Source organism: Heteronotia binoei, chromosome 2 (assembly GCF_032191835.1).
Source record: "Heteronotia binoei isolate CCM8104 ecotype False Entrance Well chromosome 2, APGP_CSIRO_Hbin_v1, whole genome shotgun sequence".
Taxonomy (NCBI): domain Eukaryota; kingdom Metazoa; phylum Chordata; class Lepidosauria; order Squamata; family Gekkonidae; genus Heteronotia; species Heteronotia binoei.
This window is the reverse complement of record NC_083224.1, coordinates 148,954,688-148,969,794: the sequence shown is the minus strand read 5'-3', so window position 1 is coordinate 148,969,794 and position 15,107 is coordinate 148,954,688. Positions and strand designations below refer to the sequence as shown.

Here is a 15,107-nt window from a genome sequence, read left to right as displayed (position 1 = left end):
TTCAAGTCTCTTTTATCAGTTTTAAGAATGTTTTTTCTTTGCTGGAGTTGCTTTGTGTTCCCTTTGCAGTTTATTTTGTGTAGGGCTTTAACACCCCCCTCCCACCCCCATCATGGATTTATTTTGCTGTATTCTCTGGATTCACATTAATCCTGTTGAGCTTGCACTGCCACAGTAGCACTGGGTTCTGCTGGGCATCTGCACACTGTCATTGGTTTCAGAGACTTAAAAAGTATCTCCCACTTTCAGTTTCCACATCAGACATTATGTGATTTGACGTTACTTATGTTGAGCTTGAATGAATCAAACTTTATTGTGATACAAGACCAGCTTTGAAGAATCAAGAAATAATAAAACACAGCAATGTGACAAGCATAAAACAATGAACAGAGATTAAGCAGGGTGACAAGAAGAGTAAAACCCTCATCCAACAGGCAAACAAAGTTACTGGGACTCAGTCAGCTGCTTGTATATCTCACACGCCCATAGGCAAAATTTGGTAACTTTGTGGGTTATTTCCTGAGAGGAGTCTGCAAGGCACAGAGAGATATGAAGTTGTTCAGGTCTTCTTGCTATAGTTGACAGAACTGGAGAAATACTGATGTCAAACGTCACCGTAGAATGGGCACTGCAGCAGAAAATGTTCAACAGATTACATTTTTATTGTATGACATGGACAAAGCCACTCAGAAAGCAAGACACAATGGTGTCTGCCTTCCAGAAGGACTGAGGGTAATGCATTAAAAGCATGCCAAGGTAAAAATTCTCTAATATTTAGAGATCTAAGATAACCTGCCGGCTGAAAACATTTGTCATGCTGCAGAATAATTGGATATTTCTGTACCTGTGCCCTATCAGATTGTAGAACTGCTGTTTGTTTATTTTGCTTTTTAATACCCAAGATACAGTAAAATTTGAGGGGGGAGGTCATGCTCCTGGAGTTTCCCCTCAACTGCTCTTAGCGAGGTTGAGTGGTGATTGTTGGTAAGGATCAAGGAGGCTAGGTCTAGCAGATTGAAAATGAGTTTTAGCCAGTAGGTGGATATGAGTAGCCACATACGTGTCTCCAAGGAGATCAGCCCAGCCTCTAGTCTGAGAAGGGCATTTGGTATACATTGCAGGACTCCAAAAAAAATGTTCACAGGGACTTACATTCTACCACTTTCTTTATAAATACAGAACTGGGAATCATACAAGAGTTGAACGACAACCTTGTCTTGGAAAACCTTGATTGCTGCAAGAATAAAGGAGGCTCCTTTTATGAAGTGGAATCTTGTAATGCCAGAGGTTGCTCTGTGGGCAGTCTCTGCAGTGTGCAGTGCTTGAGCTCTTCAGTGTTCAGAAAACTGGAGAACTATGCCAAGGTATTTGAAGATTTTTGTCTGGACTTAAAGTGGCACAGTGGCACTGGATTCTGTTGGGCTTGCAGAAGTGCCCCCACCTTGAGTTTCCACTGCAGAGGTTCTGTGGTTTCATTTTGGTGCCTTTAGGCTTGGCACTTTGGTTTCTTGTTCTACTGGGATTACTTAGTTCCTGCAGTGGTTCTGTTGGGCCTGTTGTTGGTTCTTCCACGGGAACTTTTAACCAGTGATTGCTGCTTGCAGGCAGACTTTGGCACTGGAAGCAGTTTGGAGACTGCCCCCCCAAGAAATAATGAAGGATGGCATCTGCTCAGGGGCACATAGAATTGGACCTCTTGGTTCAATCTACTTGAAATTGAAACAACCCCTCTTATTCACCCAGATCTTTCCCTGTAGCGTGTAACGGATAGAAAAAAACATCAGACCCCCCCCCCCCAACCCTGAATTTGAATACCATACTGGTATTTGGGAACACTGGGAATAATTATATTTTTCAAGTCCAGATACCTGAATCCAAAAAATACCATTTTTGCAGAACACACCTAATCGGCAGTGGCATCAATGGAAAAACTGACAATATGTACATATTAAATTTAATCTTCATTCTGTGCCATCAACTAACCAGACTTACCATATGACAACCTTAGTTTGTGTTTCATAGTACTAAACATTCAGAGATTGAAAATGTATGTGGACATGAGTCAGAATGTTCTTTTTGTGTCGATGCACCCCTTTTCACTAGCATATAACTCATACTAGTATGGTTCAGTTACAAAGCCATATTTTTAATTTGAAGCAACAAAACTGTTTTGAACCTAACATATTAGACAATTAACACAATTTTTCATTAATTTCAAAGTCCATTAATTTCTAAAATTAATCAATCCTATAATTAATCCTAATCCTAAACTGAGGTAATATTTTCCAAGTTACCAGGAAGGGTCATCAGGTTGTCATGAAGGGTAGAATCTCCCCAAAGCATATAAAATGATTCCCTATATCAATGTTTATTAAACTCATGTTTTATTTTGCTTTACCCCAAATGGCAAAATACACAGATATCTGGGGTTGTTTTGTATCCAGGGTGCTGTTTTCTTTACAGAAAGCAAACTGTAATTGGTAACTTGTTGTTCTTTGGGAACACATTTTACTACTATGCAGGTGACACTGTCTTAAGAGGACAAGTTCCATAGACATTTTTCTCTGCATTCTCCCCCCACTCATACAACCAAATTAATACACTTGCCTTGAGATTATTTCTTAATTTCTTTACATTGATGAATTGCACATGTAACAGTTAGTAGCTGCTGATGGGTAGGTTCCTGTGTCAACTGATAAGTAATGCATTTGATGTGACATACACATATAAACATTCTAACTGTTAAGTTCAGATCCATGCCGGTCCATTTGCATGGAGGAATCATTCACAGGTACTATAGTTGCAAAGTCTATATATTCCTTTTCTTCTGTATATCTACCTACTGCAAACAAACCCCATGCTCTTGAAGTGGAATATTTTCAAAATTCATAATAGGTTATTTATTAGCACATTACATATATTCATATCAGGGCCAAACTTTACATTATGTAGGACAGACACCCATGAACAGATCTGAACTTTTAGCATTAAACAATCATGGAGAGGAGGAAAAATTTGGATCAGGGTTATGATGCTACAACAGGATGCAGCATTACACATGCCAAATAGAAAATTAAACTGTGTTTAAACTGGATATCTGAGTGCAGTTTCAGGGAATAACATTACAGAAAGGCAGCAGAAATGGTATAGGATGCATCACAAGTCCAAATCACGTTCCCAAAGAGGAACCTTCTACATCTTAGTTCAGTTTCTAATAGCTGTGAAATCCCATTGTTGTAGCTAACCTTTTGTAAAATGCCTATGAGCTGAAAGTCGCTTGTACTGCATTTCCCTAGAGATGCTGGTCAACATTAAGAATGTATAAAGTACAATTCTGTCTGAGCATTTTGGCAACTATTTGTTATGATATTGCTTCCTGTCAAGCGCATAATGCAATTTTGTCTTCCATAAAAATAAATGCATCGTGTAATCTCAGACTCTGTCATTTCCCACATTTCTGGCGCTAAATATTTAAACAAGGGGAGGCCAGAGAATCCCTAGCTAGTGATCGGCTTCATGTGTTCTAGCCCCTGAGGTAGGACTATCAATGAAATGGCACTGCATTGCTGAAGAGACATGAAAGAGATAGCTTTAAAAGTCCTACCTGCCCACAGGCCAGGCCCATGCCTCTCTCTCCCATGCCGTGCGGACATGATAGATTTAACTCCAGGGCATCTGCACCAGCAGCCTGTATGAAACAGTGGAAAAAATATCAAATATTAACTGCCAAATGGCACACCACTTCACTGAAGGTAATTTCCCAGATGAAAAACTGATGCATAGATAACTTACGCCACACGTAATATTTCCCTCCATCAATATTTATTTTCGTGCATGACTAATTCAAAGCAAAATGTTACTCTGAAGAGACAAAAGGGGGGAATACTTTAAAAAGACACATAGAAAGTACAATTTATGTGAATAGCTTAACTTAACCGCATCCTTAAATTCATTTAGAGATACTCTACCTTTTGTGTTGGATTCATACTCAACTTTCAGCTGATGGAAGTGGAAGGGCAATTTCTACCAATTCTTCCTTACTACTGAATTTGTCCCTCATGCTGCAGCAGGAGTGAGTGGGTATGGAAGGGTCTTAGTGTGGATCCAACCCCTTACTATGTGAATATGTAACTCCAGACTGTACCATTTTAGAACGCAAATGGAGGGTGCCACATTAATGAATGCTCTCCAAATAAAATGCTTGTTGAATGTAGCAATATTTCACATTAGGGATTATGTTGCACATTTTGTATGCAGATGATGGAAAGTTGAGTTGTTTTGTTTCTAGGTGGGCAGAGTTCAAAAATAATGCTCAAAAATAAGGCTGAAATGGTGCAGTGCAGAATCCTATCATCACACCCTGTCACCTTATTCTGCACAATATTTGGACTGATTTAAATGTGATCAAGACTTGCTTGTGTGGTGTGGTGCCTGTGCAGCAGCATCTCATTTAAGTCCACCGCTATCTATATTGTAGTAGTACTATTATTGTTACTAGTAGTACTAGTAATATTGTTACTACGGCTGTACATTCAGCATAAACTGAGCAACCCCCCCCCACCCCCCACCCCTTGATATAGATCAGAGAATTGGATTAGCTACTGGTATAGCTGCGCCTGAATAAAGCTGCATTTTTTTTGCTTTTGTTTGGGTGTATTCAGGTCTAAACTGAGCTGCAGGAGGAGCCAGCCCCAGCTGAGGTGGCACAGAACTCTCAGCTCCCACCGCCCCAGCTGATCCTTTCTTGCATTGTAACAGAAGCCTTCCAGTCACATCTATGTACAGCAGGTAGAGACCTTCCTGCTGCTCGCAGCTCCTGGGACCAGCTCCCCACCAAATGCAGATCCTAGGGCCAGCTTCTCCTGCCACACGGTTTAAACAGTGCTGCAGGAGAAGCCAAGCTAGCCCCAGGGTCAGGCTGTTTTTTTTTTTTTTAAATTGGTATTTTTTTTCCATGTCTACTGTACCTGAAAAAAAAATTCTAAAAAATATCCTGGATCCATATACCATACTACTATGAGGATCTGGGATTTTTCAGAAACACCAAAATTTTGGGTGGTCCTGAACTGAAAAATAACCTTTTTTGCTCACCCCTAGTTATTACAATTCTAGCATCTGCTACCACTGTAATGCCTCCCTAAGCTAACACTGCAACTGTAGGGTCAGAAACCCAGTTTAACTGTGCATTGTGTGGCTTCTTTTATGAGTTCTGGTGGGGTCCAAGTAAAACTCCTGCTTTTAATTAAGAATTTTAAAAGTTTTATAATGTTTTATCTCTCTTAAAAGTCAGTTAGACACAATAACTTGCTGCATAACCTCGGACAACTAGTCATTAATAAACTGATCTTCAAGCTGCCAAGATAAGAAGTTTTAAACTCATACCCAAGTTGGAAAGGCGTTGGAGTAACTACAAGAGGGAGACTCCCAGCCAACTGTAAGGAAAATATTTTTCTCCCAGTTTTACTTACTTCAGCCTTCATAATATCACCTGAGAATTACTAATATCGCCTTCATAATATCACCTGAGAATTACTAATATCGCCTCCTCTGTATACTGCTGTTTGGAAAATTCTCCAGCTTTAGGAGGCATTGAATTCTCTTTGTTTGCTACTTGCAAGGCTGTTTGCTTTAGTTTTTTTCCCCCTAATTAGCTTGTGGAGCTTCTGTGAAAGCTAACATAGAGGGAGCAAAGCAACTGCCTATAGACACTCGCTATCATCTGAAAATCAAGCCCTACTGAAAGATTATACTGACACAAAGAAATTATACAAAGCAACTGTGGTGAGAAAAAGGAAAACATATTTAAAACTTACCGGGGAGAAACTAATTCAATCAGCAAATAGAAAAAAACCCCAAGGCCTTTTGGGAAATGATTTCTCAACATTATTGTAACTTTCGTTCCCTGCTAGATACAATAATATCAGCAAACACTTGGGAATCTTTCTTTGGCAAAATCTACTCAGACAATTCACTAGCTCAGCAACTAAAACCTATCCCCAATCTACCGGAATGGCCACCAGTTACATCTAAAGAAGTAACAGCATTTATCAAACAACTGAAAAAAGGGAATGCTCCTGGTATTGACGCTATACCACCTGACTTTTTGATCACCAATGAAGATTGGTGGGCACCACTCTTATCATCTTTATTTACCTATATAGACTCCACGGGACATATACCAGAAGACTGGAGGCAAGCAATAATTGTACCCTTTTACAAGAGAGGAGAAAGAGATGACCCTGCCAATTATCATCCCATCAGTCTTCTTAGTGTAATTGGTAAGTTGTATGCCAGTCATCTTTTACATAAATTAACAACTTGTGTTTGACAAGAAGAGATCCTTGTCATGGAACAAGCTGCCTTCAGAGAAGGCATGTCCACGATGAATCACTGCATTATACTATACCATCTATTAGAGAAATATAAATCAAAAGGGCCAGTTTCACTACATGCTGCCATCCTGGACTTAAGATCTGCATTTGATTCTATATCTAGAGTATTACTATGGAACAAGCTGAAAGCTATGAATATTGATGCCAGACTCCTCTTCTTAATTCAAACCCTTTATACTAATACCTCCTCGAGAGTTAGATGTAACCAAGCTGGTCATCTTTCTAACATAATTCAGACAGTAAAAGGAGTTAAACAGGGTTGTGTTCTGGCTCCAACTCTTTTTAATCTCTATGTCAACGACTTGATTGAACATATAAGCTCCACAGATCTTCATCCACCTTAACTGACCAATAGATGTATTCCAGCTCTTCTATTTGCTGATGACACAGTATTGCTGTCTAGGACTCCAGTGGGCCTGAAGAGGGCTCTTAGGACTTTTGGTCAATACTGTGTTACTAATAGTCTCGTGATCAACTTTGACAAAACCAAGATTAGTTCTTTCAGGAACAATAGGAAAATTAGGTCTTGGAAACTAGAGGGCCACACATTAGAGCAAGTTTCCTGTACCAAGTACCTAGGGGTTATGTTTCATGCCTCTGGAAAAAGTACAACACACCATGAGTATGTGGCCACAGTAGGACAGTTATCTACTCAAGGCATCCTCAAATTTTATCACACTAATGGTGGCCATTTTCTTCCAACAGTCCTTCACCTTTATCAGGCAATTGTTCTGCCACAATTGCTCCATGGCTCTATGTTAGGACCTCCACTTACTAACTATACCTCTTTGGAAAAAGTGCAATCCCAATTTTTAAGATCTATCTTCCAAGTACCGAAGCGTGTGACTAATGCAACTTTACATCTAGAATCAGGCTTGGTTAAAGTTGAAGCTAAGGTGAAACTTACTTCCATTCTTCACTGGCTGAGACTAAGGCAAAATCCATAGGGTCTTATGGTTTTAATTTTAAAAGATGGATTTTATTCATCCTGGGCAAAAGGAGTCCTTTAGAATCTTCAATCTATTGGACTGGCAAAAGACAGTGTCCTCTGACTAGACAGCTCTCATGCCAAAGCGATGATTCAACAAAGGATACTCGATATTGAGAGGCAGGAAGATAACACCAAAGTATCTCATTTTTTAATTCCAGAGAAGCGCAAGTATTTAACTACACCGGCTGCATAACTCTCATTACAGATGGTACCCAAACATAGAAAAGCCTATACACTGGCAAGAAGGCAGGGTCTTCCTTTTGCAGTCCTTGATGGAAAATATAAAAAGATTCCCTTGGATCAAATACTATGTATCTGTGGATCTAATGAGACTAAATTAGTTGAGCATATACTATTACACTGTAATATGTATGTGGATATCTATGTGAAGTTCTTACCCCGGACATTCTGATAAAGAAATCACAGCTAGTCTTCCGAAAGGGACTAACTTTTGAACAACTATTAACCGTGCAGCTGCTTATAGAATATGCCAGAGATCTACAGCAACAAGTTGATTTGTTTTATTCCAGGGTAAAATTGAATTTTTATCTAGTTTTATATTATTTGCCTCGAATGATACCTTTTTGTTTTATTCTGATCTATGATTGTAATAAATATATTGATTGATATGAGTTCTGGTGTCCTATTTAAATTATGTCACACATTTAAGAAACTGAGGTGGGAATACACAATGCTGAGATGGGTGAAAGGACTGGCCGGTTTTTGACAGTTGTTGGTGGATTCTAGTTTTGAATGTTCCTTTACATCACAAATATCACACAAATTGAAGACTAGTACACCATGATGAAAGACTGTACCACTTCTCTTCGCTTGTTGTGTTGTTAATTTTGCAAGGAATTTTTAAATGTAGGGAAGCTGTTCCAAAATGTAATCCCTTCGCCTGCAGTCTGAACTGGTATGGTCCATTCTTACCACCTTATTCCCACATGTATGAATCAGGTGTTGGTCTGGCCTTTCAGAATTCCTTCTGTGGAATACATTCTGAGTATGGATATTCTCTGAATTGTATCAGGCAAGGGCTTGCTGCTGCTGGACTCCAAACACTGCTAAAATCTAACCTATTACTTTGATGTTGGTTTTCTTGTAAAATGGCAATAATTCTGAAAAATATGATCTAAATTCTGTGAATACTTTAGTGTTCTTTAAAGAATATAAACCTGGCCTGAAGTAAACACATATTTAGAAGTGAATGTTAAATAAAACATACCTAGGGACCTGGCGCCCAAAATTTTCTAATTGATATGTAAAATTCAGCACCCTTCAGCTGCAAACTACCTCTCTGGCTGAGAGCACCCCAGCTTCTCTTCTGCTTCCAGTCTATGAGCGATTTACCCTCAGCTCCACTCCCCCCCCCCCATTGCTGTCTTATACATGGCTTATCTCCCTTGCTCTTTTGGGCATTTCCTCCAATTTATCAGAAAGGAAAGAATTTTGCCAAAAAAGAAAATTTCTGTTGATGGAATGTGAGGAATCTGGTAGAATCTACCAGGAATGGGAAAATAAAGAAGGGATGTGTTGTCTTACAGAATAACTAAACTGTTGACGGTAAAGGCTGTAGTTAGTTACAGCCAGTTGGCTTATCCTGGCAGAATTGAAGGGAGAGTGGGTAGCAGAAGATGTGTCGTTAAATAAACCCACCTGGTGTACATTTCCACCCTGAAGACTCTGAATTCTAGCGTCCTCCAGAGTGAACATCACCTCACTTAAGCCTGAAACCCAGTGTATGCACATGGATGTGATTCCAACATAATACATTACTTATTCAGTTCTCCCAGCAGCATGGCTATAGGCAAGAAAAGTATGCCCACTAAACAGCTCTAATCCCATTAGCAATTGCTGAGCATGTGTGGTTAGTTGAGAGATTTGATCTCCACAAGAGTAATACAATATGGAAAGGTATGAGAACAAACACATTTTTGAGAGAGAGAGAGAGAGAGAGATTGTCTTCAGCACCAATAAGCAACTAGTTTTATGATCGGGTCACACAGGCTAAGACTCCTTCCCCATCCCCAACATGCATGTCTAGCTTTTCCTGTTGCCACAGCTATTCCTCTTCCATGGACCTCTTTTGCTTCTGTGGTAGGAAGGAAGGGACCTGGTAAAATTAAGAGATAGGGAGATAACCCAATATAGTCCTTGAGGTGCGAGTTCCTAGTCCAGTTCTGTGGGATCTAAAGAGATTCAGCTGACAATCCAGATATCCCAGCCATCTGGTAAAGTCATCAACAACACAGAGAGAACTATCTCCAGTCTTAGTTTCTCTGAATATTTAGGTCTATTAGAGAAGAGTGTTTTTTTGCAAGTGTAGTTTCTTTACTACTAAGTTCAAGAAATATTTCCTCTGTGATGTGTGCTTCTTATCTTCCCAGTACCTCACAATGCATGAGTATGATGTATGAATAAGGTGACTGCAGAAAAAGCTGGCAACTAACCTTCTAATTTAGGTGTTGGAATTTCCTCCAAGGACCAGAGCAACTGTTACCAACATTACCTATGATCACTTGATTCACACATTTTGTTTGCCTTAGGAAGGTAACAGATGAAATATATCATATGAACTGGTCCTTTAACTCCTAAATAAGAGGGAAAATCACAGGAGCCTCCTTATTTTCCAACATAAGTACTATTCATGTTTTGTAGGGGGTTTTTTACTACAAAACACACTGGCTTCACAGGTGTAATTACAAACAGTTGAAACATGCCACAGTTTGACTTCGTCTCTAAGAGAAATGAAGAAGATAGCAGGATTTAAGCAGAACATGTGATTTAGAACACTATTATTGCCTACTGTCTCCAATGGGAAGTCAGAAGCAAAGTAACATGAAAATAAAAGGGAGAGAAAGTGAGAAAACAAAGACTGATTCCCCACTAGGCTTGTTCCAGTGTTGGAGCTCTTTTTTCCCCTGATGCTTCTATCCGATTTCACACAAGCTGCCATGGGGCTGCAACTTGCCCCACCTCTTTTCCATGGCAAGCAGAAAACGGTTTTCAGAGGATCTTGCTTGCCACAGGAAAGAGGCAGGGCAAGCTGCAGCCCCCCGGCAGCTTGTGCAAAACTGGACAGAAGCGTAGGGGGAAAAAGAGCACCAATGTCAGAAGAAGTGGGGAATCGGTCAAAATTAACCAGACATCTTCAGAAGTTTACAAAGGTCACAATTAATTCTGAAATAAAAGATTAAGTTCAGAAAAGAGATCTTATTTTATCAGAACAGTTTCCCCATCTTTGTAAAGTATGAAGGAATAACACATTTATCATGATTACACGAGCCATGCCCTGAAGATCTCTGTTCAATCTCAGAAAGAGAAACTTGGTAATTTCTAGTAAATTCTAATACAGACTTTAGGAAACCTATGCTTAAAAAAAATCCATTAACTTTAGGATGAAGATACCATTAAAACAAGTATATGTCCACCCAACAATGGTAAGGTGCTGATAAAGCCACAGAATGGGAAACACACAAGAAAAAGAAAAAGGCTTTATGCATCTCTCTTGGCACAAGAGCCTCAAGTCTAGAGCTGCCAAGAGGGAGGGACTGGGAGGGGGACAAAATTCCTAGGGGTTAAGTCAGCTGGAGGGCTTGTGAAGCCAGAATCATGATGCACTCATAATGCTGTTGTTTTTAGGGATGGGCATGAACCAAAAAATAAATCATGATTTGTGCTAAAAATGGCGGATTCATGGTTATTTTCAAAGTGCTTGGTCTGATCCCCCCACACCCAAACATGAAACAAACCAGACTTTTTTTCTTGGCATATCATTTGGTTCATGTTTGCTTCATTTTTCCAGATAGCCTGGCACCAGCATGATCCCCAGCCCCTGTGCTTCTGGCCAGTTTCCACTGAAACTGACTACAAGTGGTAGCTCTGCTCTCCCCTGCAGCCTGCACTTCTGGAAAGTTTCCATTGAAACTGACTAGACACCACAGCTCTGATCTCCTGGTCCCTGCACTTCTGATCAGTTTCCAGTGAAACTGACAAGATGTCACAGTCCCACTCTTCCTGGTCTCTGTAGCTTCTAGTTAGTTGCACTGGAAGCTGAACAGAAACAGGGGGGTCAGGAGAGTCGAGCTATGGCATCTAGTCAGTTTCCAGCATCCTAGGGGTGCAACTGATTGGAAGCTTTAGGGCAGCTTCCCTTTCTTTCCCCAGTTTGACATACTCTCTGAGAGCAGCTTACTGGGGGCACCTGCTTTGGGGGGCTATAGAATGCCCCCCCTAAATCCAATTCACACCAAAACTGCAGAGCTGGTAAATAAAAGTCTGCTAAAGAGTTTGCTGGAAGTTTGGTGTCTCTAGGCCACTTGGGGGATGTTCTATGCCTTCTTGAATTGAATGAACCAATGAAGCATGAATTGTTTGGGAAACTGAAAAAAACAACACAAATTGAACTGAACCACCAATTCAGGCAACCCAATGAACCATGAATCGAACCACCATTTTTGTGTTCCATGCCCATCCCTCGTTGTTGTGTACTGCAGCCATTACGGGTGCAGGGAAAACAGGGCACAGTAAATAGATGTTGCTCGCTGTGTCTTTCTGCAAAGTTTACAGCAAGGAAGAAAACATGTGCATACCCTGATAAACCCATCAACTAAGCCAGCACTGGAGTGATGCAATATCAGCTAGCACAGATGCTACACTCATTGTCAGCCTGCAGCCTTCTAACAAGGTTGTTCCCTCCCCCCCCCCCCAAAAAAAAAACAGGCTGTTTCCTTTCCTTTTCCTTCCACCCACAATAGATTTGTCTGCTCTGTCAGATTTCCCCAGTGTTATAGAAAACACTTAATTTCTCTTAATTAAAAATAGTTGATTTATCTTCCTCTTCTCCACAGATTTTATCCCTTCATTTTGCTCTCTTTCTTTCATGATATAATATACCTTTATTTCTCTCTTCCCCCCTTCTATCCTCCCCCTCTTTATTTGTCAGGCTTGGTCTCAACTCCTTCTCATCCCTGATTAGCAATTTAAATGAACTTAATAGTAGTATATCAGCAAATGCCTTGTTAATACCATGGTGTTAATATTTCCCTATGTTCCTGCATTGTGCAGGGGGTTGGACTAGATGACCCTGGAGTTACCTTCTCATTCTACGATTCTATGTATCCATCAAACTGCTAAAAGAATGCTTTAACCTACCCCCCTTTACATGCAGGGCAATGGATTGTTAATCTGTTTTAGTAGTTACATATGTGGATCAGAAAGAACTCATTCCTCCCCCCTGCCCCATTAAATTTAATTACATTTTAACCACTGTTCAGGCAGTGGGTTGTTGTTGTACTGGTGGTGTATCTAATATTCCCTTGTGAATGCTGCTTTGCTACTATAGACATTAAGCTTCATGTTATATGATGAATGACATAATCTTTTTAGAAAATGTGTCAGCAAAATCTATTACAATAATCCCAGTATTCCTCATCCAGAAATAATCAATTGGTTTCAGTTTTTATGCTTGGTAAAGGTAGAAGTTTAAACTGAAACAGATTTCTTATTAATTTACTTATTAAAGATTTATTGTGATAAGAAGTTTTTGAGATCCACAGACAACTGCACCAGATGTGTCCTATGTTGCTACATTTGTGTGTGTGTGTACAAATATAAAATTACAAAATTAGACATGCAGTTTGGATCAGGGCCATACAGGGGTGGGGGTGAATCTTTGTTCAGGGGCCCTTACTGTCTCTAGGCAGACCTGCTCAAGTCATTAAGTGGAAAGTCTCAGGATAGCTTTTACTCAGATTAGCAATAATCATCAGAAAGAAGCAAGAGCTCTGTGTGCTCAACTCAAACAGACTTCTTTCGGGCTTTAAGTTCCAGAATACTTTGTGACCTGAGCCACAGAAAACACTGCTTCTGTAGGTAACTCTTGGTCCTCAGGAATGATAGAAGAAGCTCCCTTTGCCTACCCAATTGAATGATAGAAGAAGCTCCCTTTGCCTACCCAATTGACTGCTAGAAATGAAAGCTAGAGATGCAATGCATGTCTTCAATATGTGTGGTGATTACACATAAACATATCAAGCTGTTTTGCAGCAAATCCTTGACATATAAATTCACTAAAATCTATTGTTCACAGCAGCTCTAGAATATCAGACAGAGCAAAATCTTCCCCAAAACCTTTACCCGAAATCCTTGTAAATAGAGATGAATCATCTGCATACAATGCATGAGCCGTGAAACCTAGCCATGACCTCTCCCCAAAGTCAAATGGTTATTGAGAGCTAGTTCCAGTGTTATATCCATAGATTTACATATGTGAATAACTGCTCATGCAAATTGTCTTCTTGTATGAGAAGCATAGTGCATCCGTAGAAGATCTGCCCAAATATGCCTGAGACTGAGAGGGAAGGAGGTTTCCATCAGCTTGGTTCTTCATCTCTCTCCTGATCCTACTCTTCTCAACCTCAGGAGCCACAGCCAGTGTGTTCTCCCTGACCTCTTTTCCTTACCTTATGAAGGGCCTGGCTCATCCTGGGGCCAGCCCTTTTTGAGGCTCCCTCCCTCTGGAACTCCTAGGGGGTCTCAGCAATTCCTATGGGAAGCTGTTGATGCACCTGAATCTTACTTGCTCATCAGGAAGTGGGCTGATAAAGGGCCAGTCCCTATCAACTAGTGGAGCAACAAGCTTTGCCTTTGTGCTGCTGGTTTGACTCATGGACAGTGAGTCTGGGTCCTTGGCTACTCTCAGAATTAGGGAGCTTGGGGGTTATTCAGCATGACAACAGTCAAAGCAGAAGGTAACAGCTTCCAAAAGCATGGATTTTCACATCCTAAATCTCCTTCTTACAGAAGAGGTTCCTTGAGTACTCTGCTTTCATATTTGGCCACACACTGTGACTACCATACTAATTGTGACTAGTTATTTGATGAATAAGCCAGAAAATATAATAACTGAACTGGTTTGAATCTACTACCAAGCAGAGTGCTATACTTTACAGTATTAACATTAACTCTGAGCAACATGAAAATCAAATAGATATCTCTATATGCTCTGTTCACAAAACACACAGTCAAGTACAGAAATTCCTCCATGGTCTTTCTCAATAAGTTATAGATAATTGGGATATGAACAGGTTCTTGAATGATTCTGTGGAACGTAAGATTTTTGCCTGGTTCATCTTTGTCATAGCACATGATGCCATTTTGAGAAGAGCTACCTCTTGAAGTCTCCTCTTCTGTATAGTTACCAAAGGTGTAGGAGCCCATTTCTCTATTGCAGATGGTTACTCTTCTTACATCAGCTATTGACAATAGCATCAAATCAACAGTAAACACTAAATATCTTGTTCAATAAATAGCAATACCTTTGAATTCTTTTGCAGCAGTTCCAATCCACAGTATTACAAAATTACAGGCACCATCCAGGCTTAACAAGACAGGATATGATCATGCAAAAACATTTTTACTACTTATGCATTGCTAGAATTATGGCTTGCATTTTGTTATTGCTGAACGATGGGAATGACTTTTGCCTGCTGTGTGGCCATGGGTCAGAAACTCCGAAGAGACTGATCATGGGAAATGCTATCCGTCATTTTCCTCAAGCCTCCCTCATCCTGTTGAGCTTCACAACCTAGGGATGTTGTTAGTTTTGTTATTTACTTCCATGACAAGTTGACCTTTAATGTACATGGGCTGGCCTCCTGCAGAGGCCAGACTACCCCTCTAGGGCTTATGCACCTTGGAAGGTCACAAATACTTGGCAG

At 40.2% G+C, this 15,107-nt stretch overlaps 1 protein-coding gene across 4 annotated transcripts in view; it reads right to left on the bottom strand.

Moving 5' to 3' along the window:
* The window catches only part of DPYD (dihydropyrimidine dehydrogenase), an 833,908-nt gene that overhangs the window by 217,727 nt on the left and 601,074 nt on the right, over window positions 1-15,107 (bottom strand). For all 4 annotated transcript variants that reach the window (XM_060232210.1, XM_060232211.1, XM_060232213.1 and 1 more), the window contains one exon: window positions 3,605-3,688. In XM_060232210.1, the coding sequence (XP_060088193.1) occupies window positions 3,605-3,688 (84 nt within the window). The remainder of the gene's footprint in view (window positions 1-3,604; window positions 3,689-15,107) is intronic.